This window comes from Sorghum bicolor, chromosome 4, assembly GCF_000003195.3.
Source record: "Sorghum bicolor cultivar BTx623 chromosome 4, Sorghum_bicolor_NCBIv3, whole genome shotgun sequence".
NCBI classification, from domain to species: Eukaryota; Viridiplantae; Streptophyta; class Magnoliopsida; order Poales; family Poaceae; genus Sorghum; species Sorghum bicolor.
The window spans coordinates 57,587,766-57,606,818 of NC_012873.2; the positions used below are offsets into that span (position 1 = coordinate 57,587,766).

Consider the following 19,053-nt stretch of genomic DNA (forward strand, 5'->3'; position numbering starts at 1 on the left):
TCCTCATTTCACTTGTAGTTGTACTCCTCCAAGTCCTTTCTTCTATCTGCATGTCCTTCCTTCAACTGGTTCCGATTCGATCAACGCTAACCGTAGCAACTACCTCGTAAACGTCAAACAAGGCGAAACAATCAGACCACTAGACCTAGAAAGACCGCGAAGAAGGCGACAGAACACTGAAGAACAACTACACTAAAAGAGCACCGAAAGGAAGACGGCTTAGCCCTCTCGGCGGATGTCCGGTCCCTGGGCCAAAGAAATGGGAATGGTTGTTCACTAAGTACAAGCTGGAGTCTTGGCCTAGCCGGTACTTCCCGGGTTAACTGAGTCAACCTGTACGGCTTTAATAAGTGGCTTAGACTCTAACTCATTCTAGGCAAACACCATGGCTTACGGTCTTCCGATCCAAGTGTCATAGAGATCGACGAGAACCGAAAAGACTACGAGCACGAGAAGTTTCGGTCTCTCTCAATCCATACGCCATTGTAGTTGGCGAGAGCTGAGAGAGGGTGGAACAAAGAGAGAAGAAAAGGGGAGTGGTTTACTTCTTCCGATCCACTCGCCATGGTAAGAGACGGGGGATTAGAAAGAGTGACACACAAAGAACACGAGTACTCAAACCACTTGTAGGGTACCACAACCTAGGTGCACTAAATGCACTATGACATCACTAAGGTTCTTTGCGGTGCGGTTGTCACCACAAGAACCAAAGAAATGCTACGATCGATATAGGTACAAGCATACAAGAGTTTAAGCACGAAGAACCAAAAAGGTGGGAAAAGACACGGGATTCACCTTCCTTTGATCCGCTCGCCATAGTAACGACGGGAATCGCGGGATTGGAAACAAAACATCAAACAAGCAAAAGGGGCTTAATCCCCATCTTACTGGATCGACGGGATTGAGAACAAGAGAGAAGAAGAATGGAGTCCATACTCTTTCGACCAACTCATCATGGAACAACGACGGTTGGATAAAAGGAATACGACCCCACGATCCAACCCTACTCGTAGGGTACCACGACTGTGCAACTAAATCGGCACGAGGCTACTCCTAAGGCCCATAGCGATGCGGTTGTCACCACTAGGTCCGAGGGAATGTTCTAGTCAAGATGGTACAAGCATTCGAGGTGGTTAGGATAAACACCCGAGAAATGGGGTAAAGCCCGATGGTCATGGCAAGGGTGACTTGCGGCCATGAGCTTCACCTAACGAGTTGGTCTCCGACAATTCCACGAAGGTTGTCTCCCAATTCGTATCCCACTAGACTAAGTCACTTAGGTCTCGAGTGTGCGGGTAAGAACCGCGTCGATAAAGACATCGAGTCCACGATGACCACGTCTGCGGGACAAGAACAAGAGCTAACGACCGTAGCACGACAGAGTCAACTAAACACAGGGAATGAGTTATGCTCGGCATCGCGATCACGGCGGGACGAACCCACGATCAAAATGGTCGAACGCACTACCATTCCCCTAACCAGCTCGAAGGCTCGGTCCTCAAGCAAATAACACAAGAACAACGACAACACGAGAGAAGGGACATGCTTGGCACTACGACCATGGCGAGACGAACTCGCGATCGCAACATTCAAACACGTCACTCTCTCAACCGGCTCGACGGCTCGGTCCACAACCAACCCACCACACCACATAAGAAACAACGCACGAAGATCCACAACACAACGACTGGCAACACGATCGACGCAAGATGACACAGAGTAGCACATTTCCATAGCACGAGAGATAGATAGAGATGGATAAACAAATAATTAGACCGGCGCGAAGGCACGGCACAGACATAAATAGACAGAGATAAATCATGACAAGGACAGATGATAGATAACAAAATGATGTATGAACAAATATGATTTTAATATAGAGTTCCAGCGTCGACTAGGGTTTAGGGGGGGGGTTTCGACCTTGCCGAACACGAAGAAGGGCGTAGATCGGCTGCAAGTCTTCTGCTTGGCTGGTTGTGGCTCGCTGCGGCCGGCCGGAAAGGCGACACATCTTCGGCAAAAGCACGTCGAGGCCACTGCTTCCCTGCGACAGTGGATGAAACGCGGCGCGAAGGCCGGCCTCAGATAGGAGCACATCGACAAAGTAAAAAGGGATGGCCTGAGGTTTCGGCTACTCACTGGCGACAGCAAGGAGCCCTGTGTGAGGTGGTACCGCTGCTGCACGTTCTGGCTCGGGGTCGCGATCACCATGACCAGCGCTGACGCGGTGACCATGGCGACGTCCTGGCGTCGGGGTCACAGGTGCGTCGGGGCATGGGCGAGGTCGACACGGCGCGGGGACGACGGCGTCGCGGGGTCGGGGTCGGCAAGGGGCTCGGCGGAGCTCCTGCTCGGTGCACGACGAAGGTGGACGGCCCCGGGGCGGCGGCGTGGATGAAGCTCGGCGGAGACTCGCCGCGGCGTCGCTCCTGGACGCGGCGACCGTGGCGAGGGCGCAGGGTGGTGCCGAGGACGAGGCGTGTCGCGGACGCGGCGTCGCTACGGCTGGTGCGCGGGGACGGGGCTTGGCGCGGCGGGGCGTCCGCGCGGCCGGCCAGGTCGGAGACGCGGACACGGAGGGGCTCCGTGCTCGCGGTGCTGGCCGAAGACGGGGCTCGGGGAAGAGCTCGCGGTGCTGGCCGGCGAGGTCGAGGACGCGTCGGGGCTCGACAAGGATGGCCGCGGCGTCGAGGTTGGCCGTGGCGAGGACGGGGACGAACAAGGGCACGACGTCGTCATGGTGGTTCGGCTGCACGGCGAGGTAGAGGATGAGCTCGGTGGGGTCTTGACGAGGACGCACGGCGCCGTGGGGCTTGCTGTCGACACCGGCACGGTCGAGGTGGGGCGTGGCCGCAGCTCCATGGCGCGGTTCGGGGCTCGGCTCGACGGGCAGCAGCAGGGCGAGGCCGGTAGTGGCGCGGCTCGGTGGAGCACCGAGCGCCGTCGTGGGCGTGGAGGCGGCGAGCGGCTCTGCTGGGGAAGGAGATGGCGGCGGCTGGGAATGGAGTAGGGGCGCGCGCGGCTCTGGTTCTTGTAGGGCACCGCCTAGGGCTCCGAGGGCACTGACGGTGATCCTCGGCTTCCGTACCGCGGCTGGGCACGTGGCGGGCATCGGCACGGACGTCGAGGGGTACTGGGCAGGCGCAGGCAGAGGCACGGGTGTAGGGGCGCGGGCACAGGGGCGATTCTGCCCACCCTGGGCGGTGGCGGCGGCGCCTAGGGAGCAGCTGCTCCCTAGGGTTCAGGTGAGGGCGCGTCAGGTGGGCTGGGCCACGCGCGGGATGGGCTAGGCTCGCGAGCTGGGCTGGCCTGGCTGCTGGGCCAGCAGAGGGAGAGGGAGAAGAAAGGCTGGGCCGACCGGAGGGGGGGGGCGAGTTGGGCCGGCCTGGTGCGCGCGACTGGGCCAAGGAGAGGAAGCAGGGAGCTGGCTGGGCTCGGAGGGAAGGAGGGAGAGTTGGGCCGCGCGATTTAACCAGAGGAAGAGGAGTGGGCCGCGGGTGGAGGGGAAAAAGGAGGGGAAAAGAGTGGAGCCCAAGAGAGAAATATTTCCCACTTTTGATTTAAAGGATTTTGAGATTGATCCTAATAGACATTGAAACAATTTTTGGAAGATTACGAGAAAGATTCAAAAGGAGATTGAAAGGGTTTAACAAGAGGAGTCAAGGAGATGAGAGAGATCACAAAGGATTGGAAAGGAGTTGCCATGAATTCAAGGTGGATTTATCAGTGGAGATTTGGGATAAGATCAAAGAGGGAGAAGGTTTGAGAAGGGAATTTTGGGAATAGTTCAAAAAGGATCCGAAGGAGTTTGAGACGTACTCCTATAAAAAGGTTGAGAAGGGATTCGCTTCACCTTGAGATAGGCTCAATAGAGATTTAGAAAGACTTCGATACGAATTTGTGCACTTCCAAAAGGAGCTTAAACCCTAAACAAGACTTAACTCCAAAACGACTCGTGAACAAAAGCACTCGCCTACAAAACAAATCTACATGTATGCCACGATCTGTTAGCGGGTTAGGATCGAGTTAAACCTAAAAACTATATGATTCACACGATTACAGGAAAAATTTTAAAAAGCTCGTATTTTTTGTTTACGTAAAAATCTGGGATGTTACAATCTTGTGGTCATCACCATCATCACCATGATCATCACTTGCTCCATCACTTGGCATGTACCAACCTCAGTAAGTCTACACACACTTAGTATAGAGGTTAGTACTTAGGGTTTCATCAATTATCCAAAACCAAACTAGGGCTTTCAGCTGCAACAGTCAGTACTCGCCGGTCACTCCCGCGGCTTTTCTAAAACTTTCCTCTGGCGCAATAGAAAATATGCATTTTATTTTTCAAAAAACGTGGAATCTCGCCTCGCAAGCTCCTCTCCGACCCTTGCTCAAATGTGCTAAACACCAAGTATTCCACCTTGTGCACGTGTGTTAGCATATTTTTACAAAAAACATTTTCAAGGGTTAAGTTAGCTCACTAGGTTCTAAATGCATGCACATGAATAACGTCACCTAGTGGAACTCAATAACCGTTTAGCCAAAGAATTCTTCTCTTTGTAGTACGACTATCTATCCTAAATGTGATTACACCCTCTATGGTGTCTTGATCACCCAAACCAAAACCCTAAGCAATATATTTGTCTTGATCTCCATAGGGTTTGTTTTTCTTTCTTCTTTTCTAAGTTGAGCACTTGATCATCTTGTGGTCATCACCATCATCACCATAATCGTCTCTTGCTCCATCACTTGGCATGTACCAACCTTATTTAATCTACATGTATTTAGCATATAGGTTAGTACTTTGGGTTTCATCAATTATCCAAAACCAAACTAGGGCTTCAAAGAGTCATGTAGAGGCTAGGCTAAAATATGGTAACTTTAAGAACCAAAAGACAAATGTGGGTACAAAATTAGTTGAAGTAAGCAAGGAGGACGAAAAAGGATATGCGATTCATTTGACATCTTATTTAGAAGTTGCAAGATTTTTTTTACGGAAGGGGATACTTTCTGTGGGCATGACAAAACTTCTTATTCCCTTAACAAGGGTACATACAAGAGATGGTTGAATGTTATAAAGATAAGGTTGAGATAGCGAAGAAGGCATATAAAAAATGTTCTAAAAATTATCAGATGTTATCTCATTATATACAGAAGGACTTTACAAAAGCTTTTGCGGAAGAAGTCATGATTATTATTATGGATGAGATTCGAGGTAGAAAATTTTCGGTGCTTATAGACGAGTCTCAAGATGTATCAATAAAGGAGCAAATGGTGGTGAATTTAAGGTTAGTATTTGATTCTAAGGATAGTCGTAATGAACTAGGTTCTTATGGTATGAACTTGATTGTTTTAGTTTTCTATCAAAATTTGAGTTACTCCCTCTGTCCTAATATATAAGGCACTTAGAGAGAATTAAATGTTTTTTTGGTCTTTGAACTAGATGTGGTTATGACTTATATACTAGAATAGAGGGAGTATATTTTAATTGTCTATCCTTCACAAAGACATGGAACATTGATGTTCTAAACATCATCACGCTCGCAATATCGTTTTTTAGTAACAATACAACAACATTCATACTATGTTACCCTGACATTATTTTTTCCTGTTGAGACCCACGGGTATTTAGCTAGTCATCTTTCATTTGTAACATGGTTCAACCCAAAAACCAAAAACTTTTTAAGATTCCCCTTCAAATCAAATCTTGTGGCACATGCATAGAACATTAAATATAGTTAAAAACCAAAACTAATTATACAGTTTGCCTGTAAATCGCGAGATAAATCTTTTAAGCCTAATTAGTCCATGATTTGACAATAATTACCAAATAAAAACGAAAACACTACAATACTCAAAACCAAAAAAAATTGGAAACTAAACAAGGCCTAGGGCTAAAAGATGTTTAAGGATGTAACCTACCCATGTAGACTTTGCCTTCTCTCCCTCCACGTTCACAAATCTTGTATGGAGTACGTTGCATCTTTATGAAAAAAGTTTTGCCTGACAATTCACTGTCATAGTTCCTCTAAAAAATTCTGACAAAGTAAAATGGTTGGGTCGGGAAGGATTCAGATTTAAGATTCATTCGTAATTCAGAAATGGGGTTGTGAGTGAGGGATAGCAGGGATCATATTTACCATTGTCTACGAGTCACATCAAAAGAACTCTTGAACAAGAAACTATATATATACCGAGGGTGAGAACAAACTTAATCCTCCTCGAGTCATCGTCCTGAGAACAATAATTGTATAATATTTTCATTTAGCAAAACCAAGTTCCTTGGTCCATCCATCAATCCTACTAATAATAACATAATTAACAGAACTTGGAAGACCATACAATTGTCAGCCAATCCAAATGGTAACGTACGTGACACCATGGGAAAACGGTGGAGCATGCAGTCGGTGACTACCGACGACATTCCAACAAGACATTGCCGCGCACAGTAGCCCACAAACTTCACCTTCAACCGCCACCGCCAGACATGAGAGGGGACGCACGCACGCTCGCCCACACCACACGCCGATAATGGAGCGAGCCACGATCGAGCTACGACAGCTCGGAGATCACCTGCTGCATGTACTTGCAGCACCTCTGGTAGCTGACGAAGCCCATGAACCAGAACTCGAAGCCGTCGACGGTGGCCACCTGGATGTACTTCTGCTCCGGCTTGTCGGCGTTCTCGCTCGGCCGCACCCGCTTGATCCGCCTCAGGGGCACCACCACCTTGTACGGCACCCGCGCGACGACGGCGTCGCCGCCCGCCGGGGAGGTGACGGCGAGGGAGCGGTCGCTGCGGAACGCGATCCTGCGCGTGGAGACGAAGAGCATCCCGGCTATGGGCCCGCCCGTGGTGTAGAGGTAGCACTGCAGGGCCTTCACCAGGCGCTCGCCTTTCTCGGCCGAGGAGCTGAAGGCGTGCCGGAACGCGCGTTCCACGCCGCCGGCCTGCAGGATCCGCGCGCCCAGGCTCAGCTTCCCCTTCACCGTCTCCGACAGCTTCGGACCCAACGTCACTGCACCGGCCGGGAGGGGGACAATGTATCAGTTCGAGTACTGCGCTTGTAATCCAAGCTACATGTAGAAAATCTGTTGACTGGTGCTCACCATGGTCCCTGAAGCTCTGAGCTCGTCTTCCCAGCTTGTTCACCCAGTGGATCACCTGGCCCTTGCTGCCTGGAAAACATAGCAATGTTTAGCGCAGCGAATTGAAGCGACAACAAGCTTGATTGAGGGCCGGTTCCGCGGTTCGGTTCGGCCGGCCGGGTGCAGAACGTACTGTGCTTGTAACCGAAGGAAGTGTAGGGGCTCGGGTGCGTCAACGAGACCGCGAGGCGATCGTCTCCGGTCTTGGTAGCCGCCGGGCGGTCCGACTCCGACCTCGTCGTGTCCTCGATGGCGTACGCCGTGGAGGTGACGGGAACTCCGATCACATGGCTGCTGCCGCTCGACTTCTTCATGGCTAGCTCTCGATCAAGAGGGCTGAGCGATTCGGGGGAGGGATGGAGAGAGGGGGGAGGGGGAGGGAGACGACAGGGGCAGGGGAGCCGGTTTTATAAACCGCGGCCGGCGGGCGGGGGGTGATGAAATCTTGGGCGAGAAGGAGGGAGTGGATTCGCGCCGAGTCAGCAACAGCAACTCCTCATCGGCGCAAGGAAAAGCAGCGGTGGGTGGTCCATGCTCGCGAAAAGGGCAAGGCTTTAGGTGGGGCTGTGTCGTCCGCCCGCCGCTCTAGTCAGCTTTCGATCGTGCGCGCCGGCCGGCCGGCCGGCCGGAGTCATCGGTTAGTCAGGCCATGGCGAGCGAGCGGCCGGTCCGGCCAACCGTAGGATATTGCTTCTTTCCGCCGCGCGAGGGCGTGGAGGGCTTGCCCCCATTTGTCCACGGCCGCTGCGTCGCGGGGACAGGTGGCTCGGCGCGGCGGATGGATGGCCGCTTTCGAAGAAGCAGCCCATGTGCTCGCACAATCGTTCGTGCGCCGCCGCGCCGGGTTACGGGAAAAAGCGGAGGGTGGGGGATGGGCCGATGGGGACGTGGTGTGCCCTGCCATGCCCAGGGAGAGAGAGGGAGGCATATATGGAGATTTTTCTTTTCTTAGAGGGTTTATTTTTTTAATAGTACTATATGTAGTAGTACCTAGAAGTAGTTTTTTTTAGCGACGCTTCCTCTTTTTTTTTTGCCTGTATTAATTGCTGTGTGTTTTAGATTAAAAAAATGTTGTGTTTCGAGTTCAGATATTTTTTTTCTTAGGATGTAAGAAAGAACCTCATATCATCCAAACTACTACGTATTAGGAGTATTACAAAGAGAGAAGGGGTCCATGTCATGTGTTCGTGCATTAATTTGTTGGTAGCAAAGACCGCAGCATCAAGCACGGTAAATGGTATTTTTTTTAACAAAATGGAAAAACTTCTGCCTCTACATGTCCATATACAACGTTTACATTATTAAATATAGTTTTAGTGTCATTACTAGTGAATTAGAGAAACGAGGAATACAAAAAAAATATGTATAATATTATCTACTATTAAATTTTCATCTACTAGTATAGTGTCTGTGCTAACATCACGCCTTCTTTTTAGGGATACTCATGAAAACCAAATAATAATATTTTTTTAATAGTTCAAGTTTCATGTAATTGTATATTACCATGTATATAATCCAAAAAACACTTATACATAATAAGGATTAATAAAGTTATGTCACGCATGAACTCCCTAATTTACAATCTACTTAAGACCTTAAGTATGTCTTGGAGTTCTCCAAGGATATTGTCTCTGTATTCATTTGCATAGCTCTTCAAAATGTCCATCAAAAAATTTGTTCTCAGTGAAATTGATAGCTATGCATGATAGATAATAAGTTAACTTATTAATTTGCTATGTAGTCTACAAATTATATATAGAGAATTATATGCTCATAGAATTGATCAGTGACAATCTTACGCCACCCCATGACCGCATGAAACTGTATATACAAGAAAAACATGAGCAAGTGCTGATAATTAACTGATTATTTGACAAAAAATACTATGCTTAGAAATCTTTGTATGAATTTACATAGGGTCACATGGTGAGATATTGTAGTTCTAGTCGAATATTTTGTATGTACAGGCATTAAAAGAGAAAACTCTACAGTGAAGGCATATACAAAAACTCCTTATTATGAAGGAAGTAAGGGTTAATGGTTAATGGTGGTGGAGAATGTTAAATGGTGGTAAACACGTGAAAGAAATCCAAAGCACAGTAGGGACAATGCACAACTATGATCACTTATTCATTTACCTACTTGAGATATTTTGAATAGTCAAGATAAGGCAATGATAGACCTTCATTCCCTGCTGCTACTGTTTTGCTAACGCATGGCTGCAATTGTGAGTGCAAGAGGGGCAATATTTGTCACCTAATATACCAAAATTAGTAAATAGTGAAGTTGCTAATATACCTGCGTATACTTAGATATAGGGAGGATGCCGCAGCACACTTTAGAAGGCACCAGGTCCTGTCACTTGGTGAGGCATCATCGTTTTTACTAAAAATACTATCTTTTCGTTTTTACAATTTAAGAACCGAGCTTGCCATGCTTCTTGGATTACCAAACATACAGTTTACTACCGGCAATCTTTCGGTCCAAACGTTCGGACCGGAGACGCCGTCCGATGATTCCTGCCCGATGATTCCCGCGCGCGTGTGACGGGTTGCCAGGTACGTACGTTATCTTTTTATTTCTTTCCTTTTTTGTTTTTTCTCTCCTTTTCTTTTCTTCTTCTTTTCTTCCTTTTTATGTTTCTTTTATTTTTCCCTCTCGACGTTGCTGTTAGTTTTCTTCTCTTTTTTTGTTTCCTTTTTCTTTTTCTTTTTCTTGCTACATTTTCTTTTCTTTAATTTCTTTTCATTTTTTCTTTATTTTTTTCATTTTATATTCTGTTTGGTTCTTTTTTATCTTTTTTGTGCTTTATTTTATTTTTCTTTTTTGTTTTATATTATTCTTTGTTTTGTATCTTTATCTTTTTTCTTATTTTTATTATTTTCTTTGATGTTCACGTGCTGATGTTTTATTTTTTTATTTTTTCTTTTGATTTTGTTTTTCCTTTTATTTTTAAAATTATGTTTTCTTTTATTCATGTTTTATTTCTTAATCTTTATTTTCTTTAATTTCTCTTCATTTTTCTTTCATTTTTCATTTTATATTCTATTTGGTTCTTTTTCTATTTTTCGTGCTTTATTTTTATTTTTCATTTTTTGTTTTATATTATTCTTTTTTATACATGTAATGTTCTATGACGTATTCAATGATGTTCGCGTCATATACATGTGGTGTTCTACGATATATATTTAGTGATGTTCACGTAATATATATGCGATGTTCTATAATTTATTTAGTGATGTTCTATTGTGTATTTAGTAATGTTCACATATTACACATGTGATATTCTATAGTTTATTTTTAGGATGTTTAAAAATTATTCATGCGATGTAATATCACATATTACACATGTGATATATATGATGTTCTGTGTGTTTCTATGATGTTTATTTATTATACACCTAATGTTCTATGATATTTTTTATGTTCACGTAGTATATATGTGATGTTCTATAATTTTTTTATGATGTTTGCGTAGTATAAATGTGATGTTCATGTAAGTATACACCGATGTTCTATGATGCATTCTGTGGTATTCACATAATATACATATGATGTTTATGATGCTTTTTTATGATATTCACATGTGATATTCTATAATACATTTTGTGATGTTTACGTAGTATATATGTGATATTCGCGTAGTATACCTGTGATGTTCTATAACGAATTTAGTGATGTTCTATGGTGTATTTAGTGATGTTCACTGTGTATACTTGTGATGTTCTATATTATATTTTAGAGTATTTGAAAAGTATCCATATAATATTTTTTTTTTAAATTCTCTATTACTTGTTTTATTTGTTCCTTATGCTTTACTCTAGATTTATTATTCATATTAACATTATGTATTCATTTATTTATTTATTTATTTTTCTATTATAATATCAATATTATGAACCTAAAACTAGAATGTCGTTCTTTTAAACTGGGAACATTAGTTTTATGAAGACGGAACATTGTCCTGTAAACCTATACAGCTTAATAGAAGAAAAATATTCGTTAATAAAAATTTATTTAAATATATTCATGTGGGATCTAGTTTTGAAGGATTTATTATAAGAAACTCGATGGTGTAATTGGATTTCAATTTGAATATTTCGTTTATGAGTTATGACTGTTTTTAATTTGCTAAAAAGTTATTTGCATGGATGGATGAGTAGGCCCTACAAGATGCGGACAACTCAGTTCGTGCGCGCGTGTTCTACAGCTCTGGGTGCTAGTGGCGGGATTTTTGGGCGGGAAAAATAGGCGGAAGGAGTATCCCCGACTCTTTGTTTAGGCCATCCTCAATGGGAGTTTCATGACACAGTTTCTAACACATCAATATTTTGGAAACAATGCATAAGAGTTTCATGGGGATGAAACTCTCTCTACTCCCAGTTCCATGAAACTCTTATCATCTCTCTCTTCATTAATATAGCGTCACATCAGTATATTTAATGTGCATGAAACTCTAATGAAACTCCATTGAGACTGGCCTTACTACCAGTCTTGCAATGTATTCTCAAGAAGCTAACAGAATGGTGAAACGTGAATTAGCAAGAAGAGATGGGCCATGTGAAGCCTTTTAATCATTTTAAGTAAGAAAATAATGTTGGCCTATAGATAAAACTAGAGTTGCTACGAAGTTTGCAAAGTTCAGACTATGACCATGATCTAGAAAATAAATCACAGACTAATACATAGGTACTATTAAGATGAAAGAATGAAATCGATGAGCATTCTTGTGTATAGCTATAAACTATAATCACTACGTTCTCTTGAAAATAGACTACATAAAATAAATATATTAGCAATTTTCAAAGGTTAGATCATTATGACGTCTGTAAATTACCCAACATAATGCGGCTACCTCAACCAGAATATATTTCTTCTCTTTAAATCAAAAATTTGATAGCCAACTTTCTAACATGATGAATTAACTCAGTAGCTATAGAAACAGTCCTTCGGATTGTATTGACATGATGACAATCAAAGAAAGATGTTTATGGTGCCATTATAATGACAGAGACAATACTCTGACTGCCTTTTCAATTTCTCCTTATCATGTTGTTCTTTGTTAAAATTACCTCCGCCGAAGATACCAATGGAAAATCTTGATTTTTAGATGAAGGTTTTTTTAGACGAAGGCACACCGAACACTGTAGGAAGATGACGAACCATTGGGATGGACGGGGAACTTACTTCTAAAACAAGGGCAGGACGTAGGAGCGGTGTTATTCCTTATTCGTTCAAGAAAAATGAAGCTGACTCAGTGAAGAAAGAGATGGTGGCACAGAAAGAGATGGTGGCAGGACTGGATGGTTATCCAAAATTGCTCATCGTATAAATAAACATTACTAAACCATGGAAAACATGCCCACATGATCCGACTCATAGTCATAGCAGAAGAAAACACTGACCTGTGACCTTTTCCTTCCAAATCAAAAAGGAAAAAGTTACGGGAAAAACTCAACTAGCAGCAGCCTCCTGCAGAGATGAGAAGATCCACAGCAAGGGCCCACGTCTAGGCTTCGGATGATGCAGATCCATGGCGATCCAACGTGTAAAACAACGCCCCCTTTTTTTCCAGCGAAAATCCTCTGTCCTCTGGGTTTTGGTCACTTCGGGATCGGAATCGCCCGACCGCTCTCCTTTCTCATGTCTCGTCGGGTTTCCCTCCCGTCCGAAGTCTCCGCTCGCCACTCGCGTCCTCGGCCAGCGAAGTCGCCGACGTCGAGTCCGTCCGTATTGCGTCCCACGCGGCACGGACTCAGCAATGGCCACTTCGTCGTCCTCGCCCAACGTCCGACCAGCGACCATCGCCGCCCTGCTGTCCTTGTCCACGGTTCCACCGGCATCCGGCAGATGGAGAGGATCATGGCTGCAGGGCCAGGACAGCCTCCTCTGACAGTACTCCACACTTGTGCATTTGCAGAGCAAGCTCCTGGCGATCAATTTCAAAGAAGTACTACACTCGCCGGCGCCGTGTGAGTGACATGGAAAGCTCGGAGCATGAGGGCGATGAGCTGGGTCCTTCCGGTGTCGAGGTCGGCAAAACCCAAAACCCGAGTCATGGCGATCGACGTTTCGTTCGTGTCGATCCTGCTGCCATGGATGGAATCATGCCACGCTAGAGGTGGTGGAACCTGTTGGTTTCTGTCGGAAATACCTCCACGGTGCAGCGTTTTTGGTCCAACAGCAACAACAACAATGCTGTCCTGTCTTGTCAAAGAAAAGATGTGGAGACTGATCACTGCTAGCGCCCGAAATCCAAATCCAAATCCAATCCAGACTGTCCAGCCAGCAGCCCTGCAACTGCGGCTTTGGACCCGACCCAAGTTGCCGATCAGATCACTTTGCATGAGCTTGTTATGGTTAATGGATCGGCCCTTTTTTTGCTCCAGTGGTGCTCCTGCGCCTCTTGTAGGCGATAGCTTCATGGGCAAGACAAACCGTGTTGCATTGCATGGCCTTTTTGCTCGGGTCATCATCAAGTGGGGGTAAAAGGCCATCTCATCTGAATCTGATCGGATAACTGGGAGAAGATTCTGAAAGAGGGTTTTGCCTGATCCTGGTCCTGGGGGAGGTCCAAAGCGGCGGGACAGAGCACATTGTTCATCCAGATATGGAACGGAAATGACTGAAAGGGAGGAGGACCATGGACGAGACCACCAGCCAAACCAAAGGAAGCCGTAAAAGTCGAACCGCGTATCGTTCGTTTCGTTTCCTTCCCTTGGCCTCCAAACAAAAACTCGCCATTGGGCGCTTTGGCGCTAAGGTTTGAATGCTGTCGTGGATACGATTCGGCATTGCCGATTTGGACAGAGTCCGTCAGGCACGCCGCACGCATGGTTCTTGACTAGTTCAAGGCCTTGTTTAGTTCTCAAAAAATTTTGCAAAGTTTTTCAGATTCCCCGTCACATCGAATCTTTAGACACATGCATGGAGTATTAAATATAGACAAAAATAAAAACTCGGAATTGACGAGACGAATCTTTTGAGTCTAGTTAGTTTATGATTGGACAATATTTATCAAATACAAACGAAAGTGCTACAGTGTTGATTTTCCAAAATTTTTTGGAACTAAACAAGGCCCAAGTCTGCGTAGTTATCCTTTTTTTTTTTCCTGGAACCTGTAATCCTGTATACTCCGTAGTTTATTTGCCGTGACTATACTAAAGAATTGATGACCCAGCATTATTTTTCCTTTTTAGTAACAAAAGATATACCAGTCTGTAGTAATTGATAAGATATTAGCTCTCTTTTTTTTGTTTTGTTTTTTGAACGAACCGACATTGATAGTAGTGTTTGTTTCTATTGATACGGAAGAAATAAGACATTAGCTAATGGGTTTATTGGTCTCTCTTAGTTAAATCTTTACTTTTTGTTTCTTTTTTTTTCCAAAGTAAATTGTGTAAACTTTGGAAATAGTGCGCTGAACAGATGTTCAAACTATGTAATAATTGGTCTGATTCTACTTGTTGGTAGATGAAGCCGGATATAAACTATCCTTTATCTAAAAAAAAGCTAATGGTTAGTGGTCCTTCTTAGCAGATGCAGCTTATGATTATAACTTGGATGGCGAATGGCACATGAAGCTGCCTTCTGAACATCTCTGTTGTTCTGTAAGCAGCTGATGATTGATTTACCTGCACTTGCAACCAGTTCCAACAAGTAGCAGCAAAAGGGTATGAACTATGAAGAGATGGTATGAAGCTCCATGTTTTTCCTTCTTAGTAGCTCTCTGGTGTTCAGTCTATCCTGGAGTTCCTAATAAATACATTTGTTGGATCAGAAATGTTGCTGCTGAGGACGGATCCGAAAGCTTAGTTCACAAGCTAATCGATTAGGAAGGTCAGAGGGATATGGTTATTGATTTCTGTGTGTCTGACATGTGGTCGTCCACTAGTCCCACGTGATATTGTGAGAACCACTAAGAACCACAATATCATGTCTTTCTCCTTTTTAGCGAATAACCAAGCTGTACATTGCTACTCCATCAATGCAGCCGCACCTGACTCAATAAGACATGATAGTGTGAGGACCATTGAATTCAATTGAATTTCTTTCAGTCTGGTTTTGTGTAGTTTCTGTAGTCTTTACGAAAACAGAAAACTGAATTCCAGTCTCTATCATTCAGATATATATGCTACCTTTCAGTCAGAAATTTGTGTTGGTTTTGATTTTCTTTGTGCTACATCAGTGCAGTTATGCCGGGACCTGATTGAATAAGACTAGATTCTGTAAGAAACCAGCGAATTGAATTCAGTTGTTTGAGTCCTGATTTGTGCAAAAACAGTTAACTGGATTCAATCATTCAGTCAGATGTAGCATCAGTACTTGTTGGACAGAGTAATAAGTGTTGTGAACACGCTTAATGTCGGAATTCTTCAGACATCACCTTAATCAAAGCAATAAGAAAACGTAGCTACACTTCGATCTTGTATCATCCTGCACATCAATTTACACTTGCAAAATCGTTGCGTTAACACTATGTGGGAGCTACACCCTGTTATGTCAAAAAGAAAGAAGAATAATTTGGATAGGCCCTGTGGTGTGAATACTGAATACCCTTTCGGCACATCTTTTTTTTTCTTCAGAAAAGAATGGATATTGATGGCGGTTTTGCCATTTCCACACAGCCATTTTCTGTTCCAAATCCATGAATTTTCCTCTTCCCCATCCCACCAAAAAGACCACATGCCCCGATCGATCGCCTCTAAAACCAACCTGCTTCATCAGCCGATTAGTCAGTCGGCAAACCCATCCCCCAAGATGTACAACGACATGTTGCAGCCTACACATACACAGCCAGAACAGAAACCAACTAGCCCACCCTACACGTACACAAACCAGCAAGCACACGCAGCAGTCGCGCACGGCGCTCACATGATGACATGAAGAAACTACTACCCCCATCGCCGGCCGGCGAGGGGCCTGCCGTCATTGCGCCGCCTGCTGCGCGTAGGCGACGGCGCGCTCCAGGTGGTGCAGCGACTTGTTGTAGGTGACGAAGCCCATGAACCAGAACTCGAAGCCGTCGTTGGTGGCGAGGTGCACGTACTTCTGCTCTGGCCGGTGCTTGTTCTCGCTGGGCCGCACGGCCTTCACCTTCCGCAGCGGGATGGTCACCTTGTAGGGCACGCGCAGCCCGGCGCTGTCGCCGCACGGGGTGGGCACCGCCAGCGACCGGTCGCTGCGGAACGCCACCCGCGCCGTGGACACGAACAGCATCCCGGCGATGGGACCCGCCGTCGTCGACAGGTAGCACTGCGACGCCCGCAGCAGCTTCTCGTTCTTGTCCACCGAGAACCACTGCCGGAACATCTTCTCCACGCCGCCGGCCTGCAGGATCTTGGTGGCCAGCGACAGCTTCCCCTTCACCGTCTCCGAAAGCTTTGGCCCCAGGGTCACTGCATCAGGAGGTCAGAGCAAGCAACTTCGTCAGTCGTCTCGTCTACTTCCGTGGCCAATAAGAAAGCATCGACTTCCTTCCTTTCCAGTTTCCACACACCCTTAAATTAGCTACAATTGTTCCATTCTCCAGCATGGAAAAGAACATTAGATTAAACTAATTACCGTGTTCTTTGATGCCCTGAGCGATCCTGTCTCCCTTCCTGCTGGCTGCTTGTTGTTGTTGATTGCTCGTTGGCCGATCGGTGGTCGTTGTCGTCGTTGAGCTGGTAGCATCTGAATGAAAAGGTGAAAACAGCTTGATCAGCAACAGGCTTCGATTTTCTTGGTTCCTTCCGTGCTTTCTTGCAGGAGTGAACTTGACTCGAGCAGACAAATAATCAACAACAGGGGTATGTTAGGTGAAGCTCTCACCATGGCTATGGCTGCTGTACTGGAAGGAGCTCGGGAATTCTCCACGGTCGGGCGTCTCCTCCGCCGGGAAGTCGGGCTCCTCGATGCCATACGCCCTGGTGCTCACCGGGATCCCAACCACATGGCCTTCCGTCGTCGTCGATCCCTCCATCGCCGAGTCTTTACACAGAACGAAGACGAAGACCAAGACTTGGCACTTTGGCAGGCAGCTAGCTGCCCTGAATTGCTCGGTTCTTGCCTGCCTGCCTCTCGATCGGTACCTAACGTGCGGTGCGGTGGTTGCGGGTTGCTCAGGCCCCAAATGAGAAGGGGGGAAGCTTCTTTTATAGCGTTGGTGTGCCTATCGTCCCCCAGAAAGATCCAAACAGCCTCGGTGGACGCCTCCGGTTCGGCACTTTGGAATTGGGAATAGATGCAAACAGTCCTCATCTCTTCATCATGATAAAAAGCCCGGCCGCGCGACAGAAAAAAGCTCGGTGCGTACGTGGTGGCTACCCAATTTGCTAGACCACTGACGAGGGGGCCGGCCTCCTAGCTTTTCTGCGTGTGTGTAGCAGCAGCAGCAGCAGTAGTATTTTTGTATTCATGGCGCTTTTTCTGAAAGTCATGGATTTGTCGAGCTCGTTTAGAGTAAGAGCATATGGAATTTATGCCCTTCGATGCGTCCGCATGCGAGATAGATGCGTGGGAATTCATGAGATGGCACCAAATGGTTGGATCAGGCTGCATGTTGGGTGCGGCTGTGGCTTTTTTGCTGCCGGCGAGTTTTTGGAGCTTGGCAGTTTGGCAGTGTTCACTTTTTTATTTTGGGCCTTGTTACCCTGAGAAGCATCGAAATGGATCAAGCGTTTGACTCGCGTTTGCGTTGCGTACAAAGAGATAATGCTAGGGTTTTGGCAATGATTTTTAATAGAGAACGTGTCCGTCAAATGACTGCCCTTTCTGCTTGGATTCTCATCAAAAGTACTTGCATCCTACGAAGCAAGATAACTATTGAGGGCAACTTTCCGTTGAGTAAGATTTGGGCAAGCATTTTGACTGTTAAGCGCTATTGTTCTTTTGGGTGGGGGTGGGTAGGGAAGAGGGTAAACTGCATTTGAAATTAGTTCTGGCGGCAAAAAAGTTCTGAACAAACTTTTATTATTATGTCTGCATAAAAGCTCCAAATGCTTTTGGGTCATGGTATTTCAGTCTATGCAATTGATACCACAAATTCCTATTTACTATAAATTTGAAGAATCAAGCATAGTTTAAATGGTTAACGGAGGTGATCATACCACATACCCATGAGGGAAGGAACCCCATGTTTGATGTCATTTACGTGTGTGAATAAGGGCGTCTATGGTGATATCAGTTTATTAATTACAAAATCTTCATGCCTAGTCTCTATAGACATTTCTATGTCTACATCGACCACTAAGCATATGCATACAAACGTGTAACTCTTCCAAATTATATTCTCACAAGCGTTCAATCGTTTCCAATCCTATGAACGATCCGAAGGAACGAACACTCAACACCACGTGTCCAACTGTCCATGCCATGCATTGCTCCTTCTCTCGTGTAAAGCTAGCTGTTTCTCTGTCTCTTCCTTGCCTCTTTTTGTTACACGGAGTGAAGGCTGCCGAGCTGGTCAGATGCGTGCAAGTGCTCACACGCTAATCGAAGGTGCGTCCATCTTTCACTCTCTTTTATTTTCTACTTTTCTCTTCCCTTTTTATACATTAACCTATCTATTTTACATGATTATATATGTATAATGTATTCATATACTAGTTGTAGATGTATAATATAAAACAATGCACCATGTTTTTTCTTTTCACCAGTTTTCTCTCTTCTCACATTTTTCTTCTTTCGATCTAATTGAGCCTCATGCATGATCATAGATCTAGAAAAGTTATAATAAAAAGTTGTAATACTGATTTGTCACATAAAAAGTTATTTACATAAGTTCTGAGTATAACTTTGTAATTTAATTTTGAGAAGAAAAACATTTTAGTTTTCTAAAAAAAAATTCTTTTTCCAAAAAAGAAAGTCTAAAAAAATTAAGATGATAAGTTTTTTCCGCAAAACGTTATGCACATAATT

General features: G+C 45.1%; 3 protein-coding genes across 3 annotated transcripts; all 3 read right to left on the reverse strand.

The window, feature by feature from the left end:
• LOC110434833 (vegetative cell wall protein gp1-like) lies at window positions 2,132-3,112 on the reverse strand. The gene has a single exon (XM_021459574.1). The coding sequence runs from the start codon at window positions 3,110-3,112 to the stop codon at window positions 2,132-2,134; it is 981 nt and encodes a 326-aa protein (XP_021315249.1).
• Window positions 6,239-7,874, reverse strand: LOC8074798 (putative GEM-like protein 8). The gene is made up of 3 exons (XM_002454178.2): window positions 7,286-7,874; window positions 7,114-7,182; window positions 6,239-7,022 (listed from the first exon to the last, which is right to left on the reverse strand). The coding sequence occupies exons 1-3, from the start codon at window positions 7,464-7,466 to the stop codon at window positions 6,556-6,558; spliced, it is 717 nt and encodes a 238-aa protein (XP_002454223.1). The 5' UTR covers window positions 7,467-7,874; the 3' UTR covers window positions 6,239-6,555.
• Window positions 15,553-17,342, reverse strand: LOC8066191 (GEM-like protein 7). The gene is made up of 3 exons (XM_002454179.2): window positions 16,966-17,342; window positions 16,717-16,827; window positions 15,553-16,550 (listed from the first exon to the last, which is right to left on the reverse strand). Exons 1-3 carry the CDS (start codon window positions 17,114-17,116, stop codon window positions 16,081-16,083), a joined length of 732 nt encoding a protein of 243 aa, XP_002454224.1. The 5' UTR covers window positions 17,117-17,342; the 3' UTR covers window positions 15,553-16,080.